Genomic DNA, 15,093 nt, shown 5'->3' on the forward strand with positions numbered 1-15,093 from the left:
AGTGATGATTGACTCAGCTGAATAAATAAAATCACAAGTGAATATGCTTTCACTCTGGTAATTCAGACTGTGTCTACAATGTCTGTGCTTGGTAGATGAAGGTACATAACAGAACATTCAGAAAATGAAACTGGAACAGAAACTGCCCCCAAAAAACTGGGTTAAACCTGTAAAATCCATCAAGACTTCATGTTTCCTTCGAGTCTCATTTTTTTGTAATGCAGAAAGCAAACCTGAAGTTTGCAGTAGGATGAATGTTTTGTATTATCTAAGAACAAACCAATCTTGACAATCACAATGCTTTTTGATTTGATTGGCCAGAGTCATGGAAATACTTTTGTTTACAGATGGGATCATATTTTGGCTCTGCAGTAGCAACGGCTGATATCAACAGTGATGGGTGAGTAGTAGCGTTTGCCTGTCTGTTTTTCTCACCCTCCTTTTCTTTTTGATCTCCTTTAAATCTAGATTGGATGCCACCAACAACCTATTACAGGCGTCGATGAGTCTAGAGTTTTAAATGAGTTTGTCTGATCTTCCTTTCTTGTCTACAGGATGGTTGACCTGCTGGTGGGAGCACCCATGTTCATGGTCCGGGGCTCCGATGGCCGCCTGGAAGAGATGGGCCGAGTTTATGTTTACCTACAGCGTAGCCCTCTGGACCTGGAGCTCCGCCAACCTCATCTGACAGGCACCCAGGTCTTTGGGAGATTTGGGAGCACCATTGCACCATTGGGAGATCTGAACCAAGATGGATTCAATGGTAAGACGAAGAAGAAATACTTTATTAATCCCTCAACAGGGAAATTCTTTGTTTCACTCAGTTTATTTTACATACATTTTAACTCTGAACACACATACAAGGGCTCATAGACATGCAATATGGAGAGAGATGGTGGAGTGATGGGCAGCCCCCCTGAGGTGCGCCCTGCGAGCAATTGGGGGCTTCGGTGCCTTGCTCAAGGGCACTTCAGCAGTGCCCAGGAGGTGAACTGGCACCTCTCCAGCTACCGCTCCACCTTCCATATTTTTTTTTCCTTGCTGGACTTGAACCAGCCAAACGGAGCCAAGTCTCTATGGACTGAGCTACTGCCGCTCCGTAAGAATGGAGCTTATAGTAGGGGGACTAGGAGAGGAGGAGTTTAAATAAATAATCATAAAGTGCAAATTTAGTAAAGAATAATTGGAAAACCCCAACCCTAAATTGGAGATTTGAGGTTTGGTTTGCTTTTTTAGCTTGACTAGTCATGTGGCTTGGGCTGGCAATGTCAGTTGGTTGGTTCAGCACTTTGGCCCAGACTATTGGCTGCCATGACATTTTGTCATGGCCCTAAAAGGCTCAAGTGTAATGACTTGGTGATTCCTGACTTTTCTTCAAGCCCATCATTAATTCGAGCTAACTTTTCAGTTTTTCAGTTTGACCCAATAACAGCAAAGTTAAAGACATGATTAGCCCCAGCTGTACTTTGTTTGTACTGCTAATTAGTAAGTAAAGCCTCACAGAGCCGCTGGCTGTAGACTCAAAGTCTTATTAAAGGAATGTTCGACCTTATAACGCTTGCTACTTTCTCTGTTTATATCTTAATCACAGGGCTATTGTCTGTCTTGTTCAGTCTAATACTTTTCTTGACTTTTGCCTTTTGGTAGATGTGGCCATCAGCTGTCCATATGGAGGAGAGGATCAACAAGGACTGGTCTACATCTTTAATGGATACTCAGATGGACTCAGGGAAAAGCCATCTCAGGTTATCACTGGCCAGTGGGCTGCTGGAACTATTCCTGCCAGCTTTGGATTTTCCCTCAGAGGTGCTAAGGATTTGGACATGAATGGATACCCAGGTGAGTGAGGTTGAATGTATGCAATGACCATCTTTTTGTCTTTTTAGTATGTTTTTTAAAATTCTGTTCCTTTGTGTCCTCAGATCTCATAGTTGGTGCTTTTGGTGTCAATAAGGCAGTTCTCTACAGGTATGTTGTTTTCAATAATACTGTTAGCTTGGCTACAAGCACCTTAGAAACACACTTTAATTTACACATTATACATTGTTTTCGAGTTGTTTGGAGTTGCTGGTAGGTAGGTTTACAAGGTACCTCTGGACAGAGATGGCTAGCTGTTTCCCTCTGTTTCCAGTCTTTATGCTAAGCTAAGATAACTGTATCCCTAACACACAGATATTTGAGTGCTATTAGTCGTCTTATTTAACTTTTGGCAAGCCTATTAGCACATATCCCAAATTGTTAAACTTAGTCCAAATCATTTATTTTACGATTGGATCAATTTACATTCTTTTTGTCATCCACAGATCCCGCCCAATAGTTAACGCCAGTGGCTTTCTGACAGTTCACCCCACCATGATCAACCCTGAAGAGAAGAACTGCATGGTCACCAGTGGAAACACCAGCATTCCTGTTTCCTGGTGAGTGTCCAGCTTTATCCAATATCAAAACTCAGTTTCCTGTGACTCAGACTTCAGTAATGCTGTGTTAGTGTCCGTTTGACCCGTCTGCGAAAAGATGGGCTTCCCCATTTCCCCTCGCATGCATAAACACTCTTATCCTGGTAGGAAGTTCTGATAAGACATATCCCTTCAATCAGCGGTCACGTCATTCACTTGTACAGAGTGCTGCCTTTATCTGACCTATTTCAAAATGTCTTCATATCACACTGTTTCTGTTGCAAGGCAGCAGAGAAATAACATGCTGAATAGCAGCATTGTTGGCCGTTTTTTTGGCCTCCACCAAATGTGCACAGCACTCAGTTCCAGAAAAGGGGAGAGGAAACAGACGACGGTTGCTCGCTGCTCGACATGGTTGACACTGCGCTCACGTGTCTGCTCCCCCCCATACCAGATCCTGATCCATAAAGGAAACTCTTGTATACACATGTGTCTTGATTACACTACGTTGCCTGGTGATGAGGAGGTTTTTTTTGGTGGGGGTGAAAGGAGAGCACAAGGGATAATGGGAAGGAGGGCGGGAGGGAGGGGCTGGAAGGTTTTTTGCTGTTGCTTTGAATGAGATATTGTTTGGTGGTGGAACACAGCTGGGAAACATCAGGACACGTAGACTCCCGTGAGCGTGCGCACACAGTCGTGCAGAAACAGGCAGACACAGGAGCGCATACATGAAGTTATACGTAAAGTTATTACGACTCCTCGAAAGAAGTCCTTGTACCCTCCGTGTCTTTCTGTCTCATTTTTCACCTCTCTTCCCTTTCCTGTGTTTTTCTTCCAACAGACTCTCCCATTTTCCTTTCTCACTTCTTCCAGTTTTTGCTCTGTGCCTCTTGTGTGGGTTTACTAGTAAAAGGATTGGGGGTTTTGGGGTTGCTGAGTTTTGGACGGCAGCAGTATGTTGTGCGGCTGATGTCATGGGAGAGAGCTACGGGCTTATATAGACAGCCATTGACTGGTCAGCCCTGAAACCTGAGCAGTTGCCCAATTTTACCCTTCTTAACTCTGCTATTCCTTTGTGTGTATGTGTGTGTGTGTGTGTGTGTGTTGGGCGGGGGCAAACAGAGACACAATGATCTATCAGCTTGGCTGGTGAAAGCATTCAGATGCCAGTACGTCTTCAAACATTTGGCATTTTTTTCATATTATTCATTGTATTCCCATTACGCCTCGTGCCTTGTAATGTGAACCATGTAAGGAGCTGCCACAAGAAAAAGTGGGCCATGAGAGAAAAGTGAGAGAACAAGCGGAGGGCAAGCGAGGTGTCTTGTGTGTGTACAGTGTATTTGTACTGAATGTCTGCCATAAATGAACATGCTTCCCTCATCACGTCCCCTGTCCCATCTGTCCAAAACAGTGTCAACCTGAGTTTCTGCATATCTGCTGATGGGAAGCACCTACCAGGCAGCCTAGGTGAGCCAATTTTCCACATCTGCACTTTATTACAAGTAAGGGAAACTGTCAAATAGCCACCAGTGGTAATGTTTTAAACCCATAACCGTGTGTAGGTTAGTGTTTTGGCAGGTGATGTAGCTTTTTGGATTTTGTTATGACACGAAAGAGAGTATGGTCAGGCCAGATATATTCTGTGATCCCCTTTTAATGTTCTTTAAATCTCTTCTGTGCTGCTCCGTCTCCTTCCTTATCAACCCCCTAGTTATTATCTCTAATTGCTCCTTCCTTTTATATGCAAGTGTTCCCCGTGTCATTAAGTTTAAGTTACATTGACTACATTGTGTGCGCTTGAGAATATTTATGGCCTTTTTTAAAAACCTGTCATTACGTGCCTCACGAACATTCGTCATGCCATGAATGCTCATTTGTGTGTGTGTGTGTTACTTGTTCCAGATTTCCAGGTGGAGGTGCAGCTCGACAGTCATAAGCACAAGCAGAAAGGGGCAGTAAAGAGGGCTTTGTTCTTGGATTCCCAGCAGCCCTTGCTCCAGAAGAGTGTGATAGTGCGTCACGGCGAGCGTGTATGCGACAACACCAAGATCTACCTAAAAGTAACCCCCCTTTTCTTACTCAAAATATTTTACAGTTATGATTTAAACCTAAATCCCGAGAGGATTTGAAGTTTTTGTACACTGTATCTGACAAATAATGGTATGTGTTTCTTCGATTGCAGGAAGAGAAAGACTTCAGGGATAAACTCTCCTCCATTTATGTGGCCTTGAACTTCAGCCTGGATCCAAAAGCTGCAGCTGACTCCCACGGCCTGCGGCCCATTCTCAACTATCAGACCACCAACGTGATTGAACAGAAGGTACTTTGACGTTCTCTACACGTCTTCAAACCCTCCTAACTAACCCTGCAGGACTTCTAGCGTCAATACACAGTGGAGGCAGTGTTCCCTAATATTGTACACATGGTTGTTAGACGTGCTTAGACTAACTCTCTGTGAACTGATAATAAAGTGTATCCGCCACATTGAGTAATCATTCCTGTATCACCGGCCAACCAGTCATGGACTTTCTCCTGTGCATGATGAAAGAGTGAATCTGTTCTTTCTAATGTAAATTCTAAACTACTCTGCCGGGAAGAGGTCCAAGGTGTCTGGAAAGCTGTTTTCAAAATGAGAATGTGAGGCATATGTTTCGGCTGAGTGTTTCGCTGTCCCAGCAGGAATTGTTCTCAGCCTGCTTTGGCTGCAGAATGGTTGCATAGGTGACTCGTTCTGACACAGAAGGTCGGTAGATATTTCAGGGTGGGGCCCAGTCACAGAGATTTGCCCATCTGGTTGAGATCTCTCGGCTTTTTGCCAGTTTTCCTCTGGCAGCGAGTTAGACTTGGCTCAACATGTGGGCATCCTTTCAGCTGTGGCGTAGCATGCACCATATGTGAGTTCAGCAACAGCCACTTGATTGGAACGTTTTGGGAATGGCAATCAGCGTCGATTTATCTCTCCCCTCTTTCTCCTTTGCTCCCTCTCTATACTTGTGTGTGTTTCTATCTTATTCCTTGTCGGATCAGGACTGAACCCTGTCATTGATGTTCTTACTGCATATCAAAGCTGGCTTTTGGGCCTCCCAACAGATGTGGTCTATAGCTGAACCAAGACCTTGAGAAAAGCCTGAGCCAAAATCTCAACCTTAAAACCTGAAAAAGCCCCTTTTTTTTTACCAAACACCCAAAGATGGCAAACCCGATCCGTGTATATGTGTGTAAAAGGGGAGTGGGAGCAGTGTCAGCCTGCCAACATATTTCATTAATCTTGCTTTAGACTGTGTGAATGTAGCAGTATATAAACAGTGAAGGGTGACTATTATACTGCAGCCTTGGCCTTGATCAGACACATGATGCCCTATTGATTTCCACATATGCTCTGAGAATCTGTGGCAGGCCATGTAACATTTCATTGACGCTGCCAAGTTCTTAGTCTGTTCGAGCTGGAGTGAGAATGAGAGATGGTTGATGTGCTCGGCACAGTCTCACTCTCTCTCTCTCTCTCCCGCTGTGTGTGTGCTCGTAACATTTTCCACATGTTTCTATGAAGAGTTATGACATTATGATGGATCTATTAATTGGCATCATTCTCAGATGCATGCATACGTTTCGTAGAGAACCAGACAGGACCGCAGTTGTTATCACTCTCCTAAGAGCTTGGAATCGGCTGAAATTGTGCATCACTGCCCTCATTGTTCTTCAAATTGGCGTGAATTTGATGAATTTCCTCCACTAGTCTTTGCCAAGTTAGTGTTTTAATTTGCCCTCATTATGTCACATGCTGGGGTCGGTGTTGTTGTTGTTTAACTATACACCGATGGGCTTTACAAACGTCATTTTCCTGCCATGCACAGAGGCCAGGGTGCACATGTGGCCAAGTTAGCGTGGTGGTTACCACGGTGTCCATAATTAGAGCCCCTGGATGGTGTAATGACAAGGGTGGTGCTTGGCTCTCTCTAATCTCCTCCTCTATTTCTATTTATTATCCTCATCGTCACGAGCATCATCACACTGTCAGAGTCGCAGCGGGATGCAATTTAGCAATCCACAGGGCTTTCCCTGCCGCTGCCCTGCCACACGTTCAGCGGTCATCCACTTATCCAGCAGTGTTTCTGTCGCTTTGTTGTCTTTCCCTCCACTGTAATCTTTGAACCCCCCCCCGCTTCTGCTTTTCAGGTTGAACAGAGATATCCTATGTCTCAGTAAGTTCCTCTTAGGCTGCAGGCTCCTCCCTCTCCATATGATCATACACTGCTGTGGTTCGCTGGGTGGCGTAGTGTGTGGTGAAAGCGCGGTCTGCCACATCGGGCTGTGATGTGGGACGCTGGTGAGAGCCGGGAGCAGGCAGCTTTGCGTTGAGCTCCACAGGAGTATCTTCTCTGGCACGGGGCTCCGGGCCCTGGGCTCTTGCTCCGTTCATCATTTCCTTCTCTTACGTCGCAAACAGAAAGCATCTGTGTGTGTGTGTGTGTGTGTGTGTGGCGCGACAGCTGGTTCTGAGGAGGGAGTGTGTCTGCGCCTGTCATGACCTCACTCAGTCAGTCATCGTCCCTCTGAGCCACAACATTGTTTTTTAACTGTCTGATGTGCAGCGATCATGTCTGCGTAGATAGAGAGGGACTGCAGTGCAGGTGTGCTTGTGTGTTGAGTGGTGGTCGTGAGCCGAGGGTGGAATATATTAGTCATGCCACATGTCGCATCCTGTTGCCTCCCTTCAGACCAATCTGTGATTTATCTCGTGTGCCTAATTCTCTTTGCATGTAAAAGTAAAGAGTATGTTTTTAAGTTGTTAACCTACTGTATGATCATCATGGTCTGCAGCTCGTATTAAAACTTTTATCACCCCCCTCCCCTCCAATGTGCATCTTCTAGGCTCAGATTCTGCTGGACTGTGGTGAGGACAACATCTGTGTTCCTGATTTGAAGCTGGCAGTCCACGGGTAAGTCTGTTCATTTCCTTATAGATCCCAGAGCATATGGATTTCAGGAAATATACTAGATATGCGATGGATAATACGTGGTAAACTGTGAACAGGGTCACAGACGGTGAACTCTTCACCCTCCACTCACGCCAAATTGGACAGTGGAGGCGTAAATCCAGCTGTTTTTGTTGCTTTGTTTGGTTTAACATACCAGAGAGGCACTTGTTAATAGGCGCAGCGTTGCGGTAGAGTAGGAGTACGCCGTCCTCTGAAAACAGGAAGCGTCTCCGCTCTACAGGTGCTAGGACAAACAGTTAAGACAGGAGAGATGAAAGGGATCTCTTTGGAAAGTCTGCCAGAGTCCCAACCTCGCCTCGCTTCTGAAGCTGTCAGGAGCACCCTGCCTGCCACACTTTGATTCAAGAAATCTGTTAGCATTTTCCTCAAAAATAACAGCCTCCCTGATACTCCCTTCTCTGCTCTGTCATTTTGAATTCACATTCCTATATTTATCTACCATCTGCCTCCCCTGCCCTCTTTTTTTTTTTCTCAATGTATGGCTGATCTATCACATGTGGAACAACCTGCTGCGTATTAGGTCTGCGGCCCGTCCAGAAATCGAGCATGTAGAGACGATGTGTGATTGGAGCAATTAGAATAATAGCTTGATGTTTTCGTCTGGTCTGTAGTAAATTAATAAAGCCTAATAGTAGTTAGAGGGGGTAGATGGTCATGATTGTGTGGAATTTCAGAGGGGGGAAAAAAAAGTGTCCATCATTCCTGCACTGTTGTTTCTTCTATGGCGCTGCCAAGACACATAACCTGTTAGACCAATGGTCCCTCAGGGAAGCTTTAAGGTTTTGTGGAGTTTTCTAATTTTGAGCCTTTGTTTGGTTTAAAGAGTACAATGCCAGTTAGACTCAAAGTGCAGTTGACTGGTAGACCCGGCAGAAGATTTAGCTTCAGAGATCTTCTCTCCTCTTTTTTTTTTTGTTGCTCTCCTGCGCTGCTTTATGAGAGCGGGCTGTAATTAAAAGCGTCTGTGTGGCCCTCCGTATGGAATTTCTCATTGTTCTTAGCAGTGGAGAGAGGTGGAGGGAGTGAGAAAGACAGAGAGAGAGAGAGAGAGAGAGCAAGGAAGGGGGAGGTGTTTTACACGTCCTACGCTCTGTTATACAGCATGCATGACTTTATTGCCACATTGGAAAAGTTTTCATTTAACAGGGGGAGGGGCTTTGTGAGATTAATCTAATTGATGTTCTTGCACAGCGGGGCACTTAAAGAAAATAGATATGCCAAGCACAAAGCCTGAAAATGTATTAGTTTCATTAAAGCAACAGCAATTTATTGCCCGTTTCTTTGCCAGCGAACACAAACAAAAGAACGTCGTTAGTTACTCTTAAAGGTGAAACGCATCTTAATCCATATTTATTTGTCCAAGAGTCCCGACAGCATTTAACCTGAGCACCGGACCTATTAGTAATCATTCTTTTCTTTGTGTGTTGGGTCCTCAGGAACAGGAAGGAAGTCTACTTGGGTGATGACAACTCGCTAACCTTGACTTTCAACGCCAGGAATGAGGGTGAGGGTGGAGCGTACGAGGCAGAGCTGTATGTGGTGCTGCCCCCCGAAGCTGACTACAGCGGTATTGCCCGCAATAATGAGGTGACTAGAAATGCAAAAGCCACAACTTCCAGCAACTAATATGCCCCTCGGGACATGATTTTTTCTTTATGATTGTCTTTTTTGCTGTGGTTTAACCAACCTGTCCTCTTGTTTCTCAGAGCCTGACCCAGCTGACCTGCAGCTATGAGACAGAGAACCAGACCCGATACCTCAGCTGTGATTTGGGCAACCCGATGAAGTCTGGCACCAATGTAAGAACAGTTTTTTTGTCCCTTTTAGCTTTGCTTACAAAAGTTGTAAGTGTATTTTATGGTGGTAAACAGTCATGGTGGAAAAGGTTGTGTGTCATCCTCAGATTGGGTGTGATCAGCACAGGAAAAGCCAGTACGTGTTAGGAAATGTTGTGACAGGAAGTACAGACTCCATCTGTGCCCTCAGCTCCCTGCTGGGAAGAGTTCCCCTTTTTTAATGATGGAGTCACAAGCTGGCATGCTTTTAATAGGCCTGTAGAGGAAGACCGTCAGCTACGTGTTAACTGACAGACACAAACAGACTTCTGCATTTCAACAACAGTCTGTTGTCATGGAATCTGCTTGCTTGTTTTTCTGTGGAAGTCTCGGGGAAGTGCAGCGTTATTGATCTAATTTGAACGAGAACTAGGCGTAATGTACCAAAGTTCGTAGAAAACAAATGGAGGGAAAAGCAAGAACTCTCAGTCACATTTTGGACCTACCCATGTGTAATGCATGCCTGCTGGACAGACAAGGAGTTCCCGGACTGACACACCCAAGACATATCTATCAGAGGATGGGATGAGCACAGTAGAGAGGGGAGGAACGGCGAAAATAAAGCTTGTTTTTGTTGCTTCTTTCTCCTCTTTCTCCTACTAAGGCAGTCATGAAAAATTACATGATGAATTAATATGTTGGAACTTCCCTCTTTGCAGCTGTGGGCAGGTCTGCGCTTCACAGTGCCAAGGCTGAAGGACCAGCACAAAACTGTTCAGTTTGAGCTGCAGATCCGCAGGTACACAGCTTGAACACGTGCAGCTTATAGAACATGTTACAGTAGTGCTGATCTCCACAGCTCTCCAATGACATCAGCTAACAAGAATCTTCTTGCTTGTCTCTGCTTCCACAGTAAAAATGAGAATAATTCCCACAGTGAGGTTGTACCCTACAAGCTGGAGGTGGTTGTTCAGGCTGATGTCATTCTACAGGGGTGAGTTGAGTGTTAGGGTTTCCTCACATGAACTTTTGGAATTTCATTAACTCTCCGGTGCCTCCTGACACAAGTTCTGACCGACACCCACTCCTTTTCTTTTCAAGTGTGTCTCGACCAGATAAGGTCTTCTTCCCGCCGGCCAACTGGAAGGTGACCAAGAGCTATGGGGTGGAGCAGGATGTCGGGCCTGCAGTGGAGCACATCTATGAGGTAATCAGCCGTGTTCTTAGCTGTGCAGACTCATTGAGGCCGAGCAGATGGAGATGGAAAGCAGATTCTAGCGTTCATAAAGCAAGTCGACTTCCCAGAGCAGCAGTGTAGGGAAAACCAAAGAAAATGTACTCCAGATTACGCAGAGTGATTTATTCTCAGGCTGTGCCGATCCATTTTCACTTGGGGGAGATTTAACATGACTCTACTTTATGTGATCTATTTGTACAAGTATGTCAAATATGAGTTTCATCACTGGAAAGAAAACCTAAGGGAACCTCCCAGCAACAACTAAAATATGAAACAATCAAGCTGCTCTCGACGTTTTTTATTTTAATTCTTCACATACTAAAGTTTCTTATTTAATTTCCTTTTTCCAGCTGGTGAACAACGGGCCCAGTCGGATCAGCCACACCCTACTCGAGCTTCGCTGCCCCCTCCGCGTCCAGGGCCACAATCTCCTTTACCCCCTGGAGTTCTCCACAGAAGGCCCCATCAACTGCACCTCAGACAAAAACATGAACCACCTGCACCTCAAAGTAAGTGTCTCACACGCGGATGCGCACCTCTCGGAGTCGAACGAGGCTAAATCAGACGGTGAACATCTCCCACCGATTCCCAGTCGGATCTATGATTAACAGTTGGGTCGTCCCACTGGTTGGCCCACACCCACCTCCTCCTCCCAGCTTCTCAGCCCCACCCAGGACACTTACCCCACCACCGCTTTGAAGTTCCAGCTCTTCCCTGCGCTCCACACAGCTTGATGAACCACCTCACCCAGCAATACACTCACTCATCTTCTGAGATCCAGCGACACACACCCCTTATACCAATGTCGTAGACGTTGTGGCGGTTGTTTGTGTTTTACATTTGAAGCTTGACAGATGTTGAGCAGGGCTGTGAGTGGTCATCCGTCTTAGCTGTGATCTAATGTTTTTTTCCCCCTGGTGAATTGCTAAGTGTGGTGTTTTTTCCACGGGAATCCATGTGAAGTAGAGCTCACATGCTTCTGATTAATGACAGAAAGCCTCGGGGGTCATGCTAACATTAGGTTTTATATTGACAGAAAGGGTGGTGTTGCTCCTCTGGTCTGTGTTGTCCTAATGGGTGGTGTTTTGTGCTTTCTCCTCCTTTTTAGCTCCAGCGCACATCCACGGATCCACCTATACTGGCGCTGAAGGCAAATGAGCACCATGTTGAGAGGAGGGACGTCCACAAGAATCAACTGGCCCATTTGACTAACCTGGTAAGATGTTATAGGAGGAATTATCAAGTTCTTTAAATACAACATGTTGGATGCATGGTTGAACGTCACCGGGTCAAGAGGTGAAGTCTAATGTAATAGGTTACTTGAAAGCGAGGGAATGAGGAGCTTGAGTTTACAGTTAAGGGTAAATGAGGTTATGTTGTTAAACACCAGGTCAGGACTCTGCACGGAACAAAAAAAAAACCCTGAAAGGTTTAAACAATATATTTTGCTACGTTTGCAAATTAAGCGTAAAGGTCTGGATCTATTTTGCTGATCGTATATGAGGCTCCTGGGATTGGCTAATTAGGTTATGATGTCGTTAAAAGGGAAGGGTCAGAGGGCACAGGCCTGTATCGTTGTGGTGATTAACATTAAAGAGCCTATGGTGGCGGTGGAGGGGTGGAGGGGCTGAGAAGACATGGGACATGGGAGGCTTTTTGTCAGTGACGCACGGGTTACTTCACAGGCCGCTCTCTAATTTTCAGTGTTGTGAGGCCCCCACACACTGGCCCTATTGATCCACCCAGCTGCAGGTAGCTTCTCCCTCTGCCTCCCATCTGTGGATACCTGCCTCCTCCACCAAAGAGGTCTTTGTCCGTGCGGCCGTTGCTGCCTCTCCTACTATGCTCGTTTATCAAGCACGTCCAATGACACATTAGCATGAAGGACCCCATTCTCCCATTTCTGCTGTGTTTGCACTTTGCAGGACAGTCGTCTCTGTTCAAAGTGTCTCCTGATCAAAGTTTGTGAGGGTTTAGCAATGCTTGGATGAAGCTGTCAGCCTAGGTCATGGCGTGAGAATTAAAACTGACCTGCCTACTCTTTGAAGAGCTGAGCTATGCATAAAGAACACACTGAAAATCAAAAGATATTTAGTTCAACAGTTCATGTTGTAGCACTTTATTTTTGTTGAAATACAGCACAGATTTTTCTAATACACTACCCATACCAAAAGGTTTGTAACTGATGGCTTTATTAATTGTTTAATAAGTAATGTACTAATGCTTTATTTATCAGTTATAAGCCATTAAAAACTACTTTGGAGTTGCCATGTTGTGATACATTTCATGACTTGTCTTTTTGTTTTTTTAATTCATAAGGAACGTCCTCTGATGGACGACTTTATCATTTATTAGCAACTTATTAAATTATTAACATGTATGACATGTATTTTCATTAGAAAATGTACAACCCATAAGCATGAGCAACCCCCCAGCCAAAGAGATCTTTAACAACCCGGCAACTGAAACTTAGAAAAAAAATGTGTGTGCCATACACTTTCTCATATTTCTCAATAAGTTACATTTTATCTGACCAATTATAAAGAACCCAGAAGGATTAAATTGAGACATAAAACAACAATCCTCTGACACAAGAGGCTGGAACCAGGAGTCGATTGGTTGATACGCCAAGTGCCCAAATGTTTTCAGCTGATTGACTTATTTCAGAACGTTTTACAACCTACATGGCAACCTGTCAGCTCTATGTATGCAGCAGCTGTGCAGTGAGACCAGACTGTTATTTTATGAATCTGTGGGAACAGCCTCCACACCCCCCCAAAGATCCAGATTTTGACCACATAATCCCACTGGGGAGGATATGTGGGACTTGGATCTGAGGCATCTTTGGCACCGGTCCATGTTCTTGTCATTTCCACAAACCTTTGTGACACCGGTGCCCCTGGGGGCATCAAGGAGGTCTACCAGGAGGAAGTGGACTGAATTGCTCCCTGTCTGTCTGAATACCCTCATTAAGTCTGTCTAAGACTGAGCCTAAAGGAACTAGGCGGGTACTCTCTTCTCCTGTCTTTGCCCTGCTCGGTGTAATAAGTAAACTAATGCTCTCCCTCAGGAAACCCGCCGAAACCTCTCAGTCTGGTTGGTGGTCTAGCGACAGCACCAGCTCTAAAACACATAGTGTGCATGTTCTAAAATGTTAAACATACCATGCTGCATTATGGGGATCTAATTAGGAGTGTGTATTCTACAGTCTTGAGAAAAATGGGCTGGTTTTAGTGGTGGGGCAATAATGTGGAGAGTGGCGCATGCTGCATTTTTACAGTCTCATGACATTCCTTCAATCTAATTTGAAGCAGGCGTGGAATAGAGATCATAACATTGGGCTCTTTGTTATATTTATTGGACCTGCAGCATTAACATGGCTGTTATTTGTCTGTTCCATATCTGTTCTACCAGTTTTCCCTCACCTGCATTTGAGTTATAGGACTGTTAGTTGGGTTTTGTGGGGAAAATACTTTTTAGATTCCATCTATGCATTTAATTAACAGCATCTTTCTCTCTTCTTTGTAGTCCTGTTCGAATACGGAGTGCTGGATGCTCCAGTGTAACGTGGGCTTGCTGGAGAAGGGGACTACTGCTATCGTCAAAGTGCACTCCCGCATCTGGGCCGAGACCTTCATTGAGGTTTGTCTGGGATGACCCTAGCCTTCCAAACTCTTGACATACACTGTACATGAACACGTATTCCCATTAGATGACAACTGCACGGCGGAGGAAAAGGCTGCACACTATAGATTAAGTCTTTTCCCACCGGTGCATGTGTATTTTCTCATGTCAGGCTTTGGCAGGAAGTAAGAAGTCATTTTTCAATGAAAAGGAAAACGCCGATGTTTAAAACCTCAAATGTGCAGCTGGCTAAGATGCATAGCTCCAGTAGTCAGTCTCACATATTTGTTTGTGTTGACTAGGCATCAGGGCTGGTTTTGGATCACTTCTTAAAGGCTGCCAGCATGTGTAGTCTCACATATTTGTCTCGACACATGGGACACCAGTTGTTCGCTGAGAATCTAGATCTGCAGGCTGGGTGTGCAGATTGCAGTTTCTACAAGTTTACTTTTTTTTTTGTCTGCCTGCCATGTCTGAGCTAAACACTATTTGCAACCCCCTGCATGCTGTAACACAAGGCATATGTGTGAATGCATTGAAAATTCATTATCTGGTGTTACAGCTTCTCATAGGAAAGGAATGCTGAAGGGATTTTCTTTGGAAGAGGCACACGGTCTTTGTTGCCACCTAGTGTCCAACTAGTGAATTGCATACATTGCGAATAAGATTTCTAACTTGAACTTGTTACTACCTCTTTCAGAGAACTTACAAGCAATATGTGCTGGAGTGCCTGGCCAGATACAGCGTGAAGAAGATGCCTTACGCCATCCTACCCAAATATTCTCCCAGTGGACAGAAAAAGGTATTTAACATCTTTTTTTCATTCAGGTAGTCCATTTATTCCAGAAGGCCTCCATTCCATACAGATATATCATCTTAATTTTCTTTGTTGAGTGACACATTGTGTTTTTGTCCTCAGGTGGTGACACCAGTGGTGTGGAACAAGCCAGATATTGAAAACTCAGTCCCTCTGTGGATCATCATCTTGGCCATTCTGGCTGGTTTACTGCTTCTGGCTCTACTCATCTACGTCCTATACAAGGTCAGTCAGACAATTT

At 44.9% G+C, this 15,093-nt stretch overlaps 1 protein-coding gene across 1 annotated transcript in view; it reads left to right on the plus strand.

Annotated features, from left to right (window-relative positions):
* itga5 (integrin, alpha 5 (fibronectin receptor, alpha polypeptide)) overlaps positions 1 to 15,093 on the plus strand; it is a 31,193-nt gene that overhangs the window by 15,391 nt on the left and 709 nt on the right. The window contains exons 11-29 of the mRNA XM_019273904.2: positions 348 to 400; positions 555 to 763; positions 1,648 to 1,839; positions 1,923 to 1,968; positions 2,304 to 2,417; positions 3,811 to 3,866; positions 4,302 to 4,459; positions 4,582 to 4,719; positions 7,272 to 7,339; positions 8,836 to 8,986; positions 9,106 to 9,198; positions 9,894 to 9,973; positions 10,088 to 10,168; positions 10,276 to 10,381; positions 10,762 to 10,920; positions 11,520 to 11,627; positions 13,940 to 14,053; positions 14,736 to 14,837; positions 14,955 to 15,077. Of these exons, the coding sequence (XP_019129449.1) occupies positions 348 to 400; positions 555 to 763; positions 1,648 to 1,839; positions 1,923 to 1,968; positions 2,304 to 2,417; positions 3,811 to 3,866; positions 4,302 to 4,459; positions 4,582 to 4,719; positions 7,272 to 7,339; positions 8,836 to 8,986; positions 9,106 to 9,198; positions 9,894 to 9,973; positions 10,088 to 10,168; positions 10,276 to 10,381; positions 10,762 to 10,920; positions 11,520 to 11,627; positions 13,940 to 14,053; positions 14,736 to 14,837; positions 14,955 to 15,077 (2,151 nt within the window). The remainder of the gene's footprint in view (positions 1 to 347; positions 401 to 554; positions 764 to 1,647; positions 1,840 to 1,922; positions 1,969 to 2,303; positions 2,418 to 3,810; positions 3,867 to 4,301; positions 4,460 to 4,581; positions 4,720 to 7,271; positions 7,340 to 8,835; positions 8,987 to 9,105; positions 9,199 to 9,893; positions 9,974 to 10,087; positions 10,169 to 10,275; positions 10,382 to 10,761; positions 10,921 to 11,519; positions 11,628 to 13,939; positions 14,054 to 14,735; positions 14,838 to 14,954; positions 15,078 to 15,093) is intronic.

This window comes from Larimichthys crocea, chromosome XV, assembly GCF_000972845.2.
Source record: "Larimichthys crocea isolate SSNF chromosome XV, L_crocea_2.0, whole genome shotgun sequence".
Classification (NCBI taxonomy): domain Eukaryota; kingdom Metazoa; phylum Chordata; class Actinopteri; family Sciaenidae; genus Larimichthys; species Larimichthys crocea.